Source organism: Rhododendron vialii, chromosome 4a (assembly GCF_030253575.1).
Source record: "Rhododendron vialii isolate Sample 1 chromosome 4a, ASM3025357v1".
Taxonomy (NCBI): Eukaryota; Viridiplantae; Streptophyta; class Magnoliopsida; order Ericales; family Ericaceae; genus Rhododendron; species Rhododendron vialii.
In genome coordinates, this window is record NC_080560.1 from 25406581 (window position 1) to 25416463 (window position 9883).

Below are 9883 nucleotides of genomic sequence, written 5' to 3' on the forward strand. Positions count from 1 at the left end.
ATTAGAGTGGAAGGAATCATTATTATTTGTAATTGAGAGTGAGCGTTCGGGATAAAAAGGAGGCTGACTTTTGCGAGACGAATTTTGGCGAAGACGGATCGATGGATGGATCAATCCTGTTATCAATCGGCATAATCTGTTTTTTAAATGAAAAAGAAATGTGGAGAAAATATCTATATATGGTCTTGTTTTTCTAGGTTTCCATCACAGCCTTATAAAAGAGAAAAGGGGACGGCAAGGATTGGGCTAGATACTGAATATACATATACGGTGATTAAGAAGAAGGCAACGTGCAGCGGTAGGAGCAAATAGATTGAAGCAACAGTTCTACTTCAGAACTATTTCAAAGGAGAATTTTGATTAGGTTTTTTGGAGGCAGGCTTTTGGCAATCAAGATTACTGGGTGCGGTGTACGTGTGACTCGGTAGGTGATACTTAGAACGTTGTGAGGATTTACTTCGTTTGGATAGGTATATCTGTAACTGCACAATGATTATAGTGATTTGATTCATTCCCGTGATTTTTACCCATTCTGGGGTTTTCCACGTATATCTCTGCGTTGTGGGTTTGATTGCTTGCGTAGTTTTTGTTGGTAGTATTATTTTGTGATTCGCATTCATATTGTTAGGGTTTTTTAAGGATTGTTAGGGAACCCTGATTTTTCAGTCCAAATTCGTTCTTTGTATTTTGCCAACAACACAAATATATATGGTTATCTATGAAATCTGGACTCTGTGTTATGCCAATAATATCGACAAATAATGCTATTTGTTCTTTGTATCTTTCTTACAAAGTAGAAAGATATGGTTATTGATGAAAATCTAAAACTATGTGTTATCCTAATAACATCAATAGATAATACTATCTATTCTTTTCTGTTGAATTTCATTTATTTATTTATTTATTTTTATTCATCATCAACATCTTCGTTGGTCAACATCTTCTTTCCCATCTCCGGTCACATGGCCGGCATTGGTTGCCGGTGACCAACTTCGACAGCGATGGCGCCGACGACTTCTCCAACCAAGCGCCAACAAATTTTCTGGCAGACTTCCGGCACCAACCGATTTTTCAACAAACTTTCTGGTGATGACATGGCGACATAATTTTATGTGAGGGTATTTTCATCCTATTACAAATAAGGAGTGGACAACACTTTGGAAATTACAAAATAATGAACCCTAACCTTTGCTAAAAATTAATGCTAGGCATTGGTCCAAACATCTATATTTAACCGTAGACTAATTTTGAGCTTGATTCTCTCCTCTTATGGGGAAGACAAGGAAAAAGAAGGAAAATTACTTCCTTTAAGTTTTTATGTCTTATAGACCATAATTTATGCAAGATTTCGGATTCATGTGTAGATGCAGGGGGCGGAATAGAATAAAATGTACCAACTGTCATACCTCTCATATAAGGTCATCAACAGTGGTATAATAAAAAAAGGATAACCAAAAATTGACACATCAGCTTTTGATTGTTCACTTAAGAGGTTGTTAAGCTTAACAATATTGAGCTTCACAATGATCACTTCTAGTCCATAACCAAAATAAAGGTCCACTACAATTCACTCTCTCTCTCCTCCTATATTTTCCGTCATTTACTTCTCTCCATTTACGTTTTCTTTGGGCAAAAATATTTCGATTTTCTCTCTTAATTTTGGGCAAAAATCGGTGATTTTCTTCCATCCTATTATGAAATATATATATATATTTTTGGTGGGGGGGATAGAAACGGAAAAAAATAGTGAAATATCTTAATCTGGTGACGATGGGTTGAATTGTAAATGATCGAGAGATATGAGCTTCACTTTTTGAGGGAAATAAAGAGAAATAGTTTGTAGGTGAAGTGAAGAAGATAAAGAGTAGGCGAAGAAGAGAAGAGGAAAATATCAGTTGAAACACGCGTGTATGCAAATTTTGGAACTAGTCTACAAATTTTGATTATTAAAAAGGTTGCTAGTTTTGGTTATCCAAAGCCCAAAATTTGATTATTTCTAAGGATATTGCTAAGTTTAATTATATCACTGTAAGCCATCTTTTTGCACTAATATTGTTAACTTTAAAAACAATTGGCTTTTGATTATACCATCGTGGATGGCCTAAGTACATAGTTATCTCTATGATATAATTGCTATATAAACTCCACTTTAAAAATTACAACGATTTTAGCTTGGTTTTCTATTCAGATAATCTTAAATTACGTCTATAAACTTCTTTTAATTATGTCATGATTCATCACCAGTCAAGTGATGAATAAATTTAATAACATCATTTAGAGTATTACGTACTGTAGTAAAATATATACTAACTCTTTTTTTTTTTTTTTTGTGAAAAAGTGAGAAGATTATATTGATAAAAGTTCATCGGCACTTACAAAACGGGGATCATTACAAAAAACTTGGATAATGCCAAACTAACCGTCTAACAAATAAAAACAAGTAAATCACAAGATAATTGATATCTTTCATCCTAACCCAGGCATGACTTGAAGTAATAACGACACTTTTAAACTGTCTAACATCTAACTAAAAGTCTCAAACGAGAAAAAGTGCAAAGTTAAGGATAAAAGACACTAAATAGCCAGACGATTAGATGCACTCCAACCAAGGATGAACGCACTAATGAACTCCAAAAACCTACAGATCTGTTAAGCTGCCACGAGTTGCCTTGCCAAAGACATCACGTAGTGATAGAACGCTGAAGCACAGATATCGTTGTGAAACAACCTTGATTGATAAAACCCAATCTGTAGACAAAATTCGTCCAAAGACGAAACTAACAACCCTCGTAAAACGAGAGACAAAACTCTCACAAATCAGACGACAAGTCATTGATCTGCAGAGATGGAAGACTAGAAGGATAAAACAAAGAAAATGAGTCAGATTACAAACTGGATCACGGCATTTTGGCCAAATATTTACTCTTTAATTTTCAATCTAGTCCCCCCCAACAAATATTTACTCCCCCCGGATAGCTGCGCGCACACACACACAACAAATATTTACTAATAATATATACATTATACACGAAAAATCTGTCATCTCAAAAGAAAGGCGAGTAAATAATTAACAAACCGATAAAGCCAAGCATCATGACCATAACCATAAATTTTATGGAAAAGGGTCCTGTCCAGTTTAAGTTGAAACCAATTTGGATTATTTGTGATTTGTGGGTCTTTTTCGGATCTATAACAATGATCAAAACTGTTCATTTCTAGGAGTTCGTCGAGATCATTGACAACGCCAAAAATCATGTTGATCAGATATCGTTTGATATGATTTCGAAATGCATTTATCTTCGGATAATTGTATCAAATGAATTGCAATCCCGTTTTGCACACTTTTTTCCCGTTTTAGATCCTTGGGAAATTCCTTTTCTTAATACCCTTATTCTCCTTTCATCTGGAGCTGTCGTAACTTGGTTTAATGCATTTCAAAATCATATTAAACAATATCCAACTGTACTGATGTGATTTTTGGCACCGTCAATGCAGTGCAAGGCCCTAGAGGTTGCCGCCTTGGGCATCCAAAGTTTGGCCCAAAATAGGGGCACCCTTCTTATATATAAATACATATATATATACACACACTAGCGAATAGCCGTGCCTGAAGGCACGAGTCAAATAATGAGCAAAGGGAGCACATGACGTAAAAAATGGATAGGAACAAAGTAAAATACGGTATATGCGCAGGACAAATTGAGGTGCAAAAAATATTCAAGCAGGTCAAAAATTTCCAAAATTCATAAATCACCCAACAATAGTAAAGTCAAACCGAATATATATTTGTAAAACTTAACATAACAAATAAAATGTCATTATGAAATTCCCAATGTCTTAACAAAGTTCTTATCACAACGACCCCATTATTCCTTTGCCGGTTCTCGACATTCCTATATTGAGAAACATAGTCTTAGGTATTTTCCTCAATCCTTTTACTTTATTTCCAAAATAAAAAAACCATGTACAAATACAAAAGGGTCATCTAGTTTCATGAAGCAAAGTAAGAAAGGTAGTATCTTTTTTCCTTCTAAGGAACACAACTTAAGCATACCAACTAATGAAGCTGAAGCCAATTCTACGGAAGAAGCAAACAAAAAAGGAAACTAAACCAGCTTCCGAGGCAGAAAGAAGCAGAACCAGATGCATAGAAGGTGGTTGCATTTGATCACACACCTATATAGATGATCCATCGATATAGGTAGAAGAGTCAAAGATTTGGAGTATTTTGAATTATCCTTCTTGTGGCTCCCCCAATTATCTTTGTAATGTGGTACTCTAACACTATCAAAAGAGAATCCAGACTCAACCTTGAGAGAGAGAGAGAGAGAGAGAGAGAGAGAGAGAGAGGCCAATTATGAAGCCAACAGGCAACAACCACAGCAATAAATTTCTACCTCTGAAGTCTAATCGTCTTGCTCGTCTCTTCCATGGTTTATGGCTATAGGTGTAAGAATGTTGTTCGCAAAAAAACTTCACATATTAATCTTAACAGTGATCATTACATCAAATAATTTCCCAAAATTAACAAACTCTCCACATATTCAAAGGCGGCTCCTTGATCTATAATAACCCAAAAGAATACTCAGCTAAAGTACACTATCTACACATTATCCACCTAAAAAAATTACAAATTCCAGGCAAATCAAGACCAAAAAATAAAAGTAGCAGATTATAATAGACATAGAATCAGACAGGGACGGATCGATGGAGCCAATCCATAGACATAAATAAGTTTGCCCATGATTTCTTCACCTTCCCCAACCCTAAAATTTTACTGGTAGGCAAATAATAGTGTAGTTTTGATGTTGGAAAGTATTTTTTTGGATTTCGAGGACCTGCTAAATATATGCTTATCCCGTCGTTTTTGCCAGGGATGTGTTTTAGAATTAGACAGGGCTGGTACTATGTGCATGGATCCAGTCCATCCTCCATACCAATTGTCCCATTATACTTCTACGCAGTCACTTTTTGCCTCTACTCATTTCTGCGAATCCTCCTTCTATGTTATTAAAAAAAATAGTTTCAAACATTTTTCTCTTATAGGCCTGAAAAGAGCAGTATAGTTCAGGAAAAATCTACTCCATAATAGCTTATACTTCATATTTTTCTAACCGTTCGGCACAGTATCAGAAAGCTATGAACGGAAATCGAGACAAAAAAAAAAAAGAACGGTATAGACTAGAAGAGGGAGAAAAAATTATGTCCGTTCAAAATTCGGCATTGTAAAGAAAAGAATGGTATAGCCCAGGAAAAATCTACTCCATAATAATATAGATAGTCCATATTTTTGTAGAGACCCGTAAATTATTATAATTTCGGTAATCTTTAATGCGTAAAAGAATCATACTACTAATAAAGTTGTACGTTTATTTGTGAGGGTGTATGGATATACGTTAACTGTTGTGTGTCGGACTCTCGGAGAATAGTAAAATGTGAGTTTTGATGTTGTGATGTTGTTTGGAGGTGTTGGTATCAAGTTGGGTTCGAATCGGTGTCCGTTCAAAATTTTCATCTTTCTGCCCAGCCGGAGCCGGTACCGGTACTGGGCATCGGTACCGGTACTGCCTGATGCCCAGTACCAATACCCAATATCTAGAACTTGGCCAAATTGACATTTTGAAGGCTTCAGTACCGGTACTGGGAGTCGCCCAATACCGGTACCCGCTGTGATTTTTCTGATTTTTCAGCACGCATTTCAGACGCCTATAAATACCCCCTTTTGTTATTTCTCACACCCAAACCTACGAAATAACCCTAGAAACACCCCCTTTCACCTACCCAACTCCAATCTCACTCAAAACTCTTGATTTCAACCTCAAATCTTCAAGATCCAAGGGTTTCCAACCTCAAAGTCATTTGAATCTTTCATTTGGAGAACAAGGGGTAAGTTTTGTGTTCTTGCTCTCATCTTTGAGCTCTCACCCACGTTTTTCTCTCTCTCCTCTCAATCACTTGTTGATTTTTGTTCATTTATCTTGTTTTTGGGTTGTATTCACTCTAGATCTTGTATCTAAGCTTGGGTGGAGCTCGTTTTTGGTGGATTCAAGCATATATCTCTCTATAGACCTAGGGTTTTGCTCAAAACCCACTTAGATAGGGATTTCTCTCTTTCTCTACATGTAGTGTGGTGGTTATGTGTGGTATTAGTGTTTGAATGCTATGTATGGTTTGAATGGAATACCTTAGGCTTTGATAATTTTATATCCTTACAAATGATGGGTTTTTGTCTCGATTTTTGTGATCCTTGAGCTATTTGTGACGTGTTGAATGAGTATATGGTGATGGTAATGTGGATGTTCTTGTGAAGTTAAATGGAGAGTTTGTTGTGACGCAAGGGATGGAAATACAAAATCGCAAGGGGTGGAGTTTACCGTAATGCAAGGGGTGGAAATACTAAATCACAAGGGGTGGAAACTTGGTGGAAATAGTGTGTGTTCACTACTACAATAATAGATAAATACCACACTAAGGAGGTTCACAAAGATCACAGTTTTCAGTGAAAGCGTGATAAAAAATTATATGCTAACTTTTTTATCTCAGTTTAAATCAAAAGCTGAGATAAAAAGTGGTATTTGGCCATAGAAAAGAGCAAGATAATAGATCTCACTCTTGCGATGAGATAAAAGAAAAAAGACCTCACTCTTACAGTGTGATAGAAGAATTTAGCGTGGAATAGCGCAGAAAAGAGAGAGACAAAGACCTCGCTCGTGCGGTGAGATAAAAAAAAAAAAAGACCTCACTCTTGCGGCGTGATAAAAAACTTTGGTGCGAAGAAAGGGCGAGATAAAAGATCTCGCTCTTGTGGCGTGATAAAAGACTATGGAAAAACTCGGGAACTTCTGAATTTTTTGGTTCATTTAGGCGCGCTTGGAAAAGGAAAAGAAATTGAAAGGGTGCTCAAAACGACGTCGTTTCACGTTAGCCCAAAATAAGCCCTAGTTCCTCTCCACTCACCCTTTGAAGCTCACACGTTGAAGCTCTCCAGTACACGTTGAAGCTTCATCCTCCCACGGTGCCGCCGCCTCTTTGCCCCCATCCTCACACGCCGCTGCCGCCGCCTGTTCTCTCTCCACCACCACCGTGAAGGAAGAAATGGTGCGCTCCCTCTCTGTGATTTCTTGTATTCCTCCATTATCCTTCTCCAAAATGTCTTTTGATTTAATCATCGTCCGTCTTCCTTTTCGTTCGCGCCCGCCTGATCTTCTTTTCACCCTGTTTTTGGTGAAGGACGCGTCTCCGAGGCAGGTCTCGGGTTTGGTACCAACTTTCGGTTACAATATAGTTGGCCTCTCCCAGGTATCTCTCAACGAGGGTTCGAATATCACCTATTTATTTGTTACACTGCGTTTTTTGCAGAAGAATAATGCAGGTGTCGCCGACACTTCTCCCGTCAAGCCCCTCGTCGGTATGCTCCACTCCGACTCGGGTGAGGCCACCGAGTCAATGCTTATTGGGTGTGTGTGTGTGTAATTTTTTTTTTTTTATTTACGTATTCCTTAATTAGGATATGCTAAACAGGGCCATATTGCATTTTTTTACGTATTCCTTAATAAGGAAATTGGGGCTTTCTAGAAAGAGTGAAACGATTTCAAGAAGTGAAGGAGAAGAACCAGACCTCGTTGGATGCTTGTGCTTGGTTTCACACAATTGCAATTCGACGCCATTTTTTAAGGTTCTGCCTTTAGCTTGTGATCGATTTTCCCCTTTTTTAATTCTGTTTTTATCAGATTTGGTTGAAATAAGATTGTGGAAGAATAGTTATGACGAAAGGTCTTTCAGGACTGACCAAATTTTTTGGGCAATTCATGGAGATTCTTGTTTGCGATTCGATTTGCTACTTTCATCTAACTTTCCAATTTGGATAATTTAGGGCATAACCCTTCTTGTGTTGAATCATTTCTGCCTTCATTTTTTTAAGGAAAGTTTGAAATTGATTGAAGGATTTACCAAAAGACATATCCTTGTTAAGAGAAATCTAACTGGTATTTGTTTGTTATTTTAAGGACGAGTACTAGTGTTTGAAGAATATACTGCCTAATAATACTAATCGAGCACATAGATTTTTTGTCTTTGCTATCGTGGAGGGGGCTATAATGGGGAAGAAAAGGAAAAATGGTTGGTTTTGCTGCCTTTTGGTTTGATACTAATCAAGCAAGTAGATTTTAAGGGGAATGCAACTGGAGGGCTTTTGATGGGGTGGAAGATCGAGCTAGTGTCCTTGAAATTGCATAGTCGAATTTTGTCTTGTTCATGTAGTATGTTCTTGGGTGTTGACGTGGTGTTCATCTGTCCTTGAACCAATTGTCAGACTTCTTTAAGAGTCTTTAGAGTAAAGAACAAATATGTGCTAGTAAGGGCATTAAAAAATGTCCTAGTTTATGTTATTGAAGTTTTATTTCCTTTGAACGGGTTTTGGTTTAATTTGTTTTGTAATCTATGTGCATGAGAAATAGAAAATGCATTTCCGTCCTTTTCTTTGGTGTTTTTTTGGTTCTCTTTTAGTTTGTTTTTTGGCCATCCTTTGTTTGACAATCCATGTGCGTGAGAAGAGTACTCTCATCTCATCCACATTCCCCAACATCAAACCGTCATTTCTATTGCTCACACCCTTTACTTGCCAAAAGTTCATACAATATGCTTGTATGAACTCTTCAGGTTCCTCCCTCTCTTTCTCAAACAAGTACATAGTTTGTTTGTTTTTTAGCATGTGTATTGATTGTTTCTTTTGGCATTGAAGGTTTGGCATGGTCGGTGGACAAGAAGAGATTGAAGGATTGCTTTAGATTCTTGAGGGGATGTCACTAAAGTTGTTGAAAATAGTATTTGACATCAAAATGGGCCTTTATGCTAGTTCATGGGCTTATGTCTAGGGGGAAGGTTGGCCCTTTGTTGCAAGTTTGTAATGATTATTAGGTGGAAAGGGAAGCCCATAACTGCAATGGACACAATTGTCATGTCTAAATGGTTTCTGTTAATAAGTTAGCAGCCATAAATCTCTTTGATTAAGGTTTAAGATTTGGAAGTTGCAGCGGCAATACTTAACCTAGCTTTATATCAGTTTTTTTGCTCATTTGGTATTATATTTTGCTGCAAAACCTCCTTTATTCTTACTTATATGGAAGGAATTCAATTGCAAGTCTTGTCCTCTAGTTTTGAATATGTGTGCTAGTGGATTAGTTCTCATGCTTTTGAATAGCTGAATCCACTCGATATTTGTTTCAAAACGTGATCATACTCATGCAATCGTAAAGTCATGTTAATCCCTTTATCTCGCACTCACGTGCACACAATCACTTTTTCATCTATTCAGTGCCCATGTCTACTATGTGGGTTTGCTCTAATGTTTAACTATCAATTTTTTAAATTGAAGCACTTAACCAACTAACTATATGTTTTTCTACGTTCAGAGACTGTGAACTACAGAATTGTGCATCAGACAGCAAAGTGATTGTCGCCAAAGAGCTCCATTCATTCCAAAGACCTTGGTAAGCTCACTATGTGTTCTTTTTCAATTTGGTTCCCTACATGACAATTTTTGTACGAGGCCTTCCTAGTGTATTGATTCAATTGTGTCTGTGTTTCTCAACATGACCATTTTTTACAATTTTTGTACGAGATCTTCGTAAATGTGTTTCTCTTTTTTACAGTTTTTTTTTCAATCTATTGCAGTTCAATGGAAAAAAAAACTTACATGTAAGCCGAAATTGATGAAGTGCGAGCCGAGTGGTTAAAGTCCATCATGAACGAAGTATAATCAGCTTATACATGTAAGTTAGCTCTTTGTTTGTTTAGATGGCTTTGATCAAGAATGTAGGTTGTAGCTTGTTAATTGTTTGCATTGGGAGTGTTGAGATTAGTTTCAAGCTTTGGAAATGTTGGT

At 36.9% G+C, this 9883-nt stretch overlaps 1 protein-coding gene across 1 annotated transcript; it reads left to right on the top strand.

Annotated features, from left to right (window-relative positions):
• The first annotated feature begins 5571 nt into the window (after positions 1 to 5571).
• LOC131323839 (uncharacterized) lies at positions 5572 to 8819 on the top strand. Its single transcript, XM_058355678.1, has 5 exons — positions 5572 to 5637; positions 6311 to 6375; positions 6981 to 7429; positions 7558 to 7675; positions 8741 to 8819. The coding sequence occupies exons 1-5, from the start codon at positions 5572 to 5574 to the stop codon at positions 8784 to 8786; spliced, it is 744 nt and encodes a 247-aa protein (XP_058211661.1). The 3' UTR covers positions 8787 to 8819.
• Positions 8820 to 9883: the final 1064 nt, after the last annotated feature.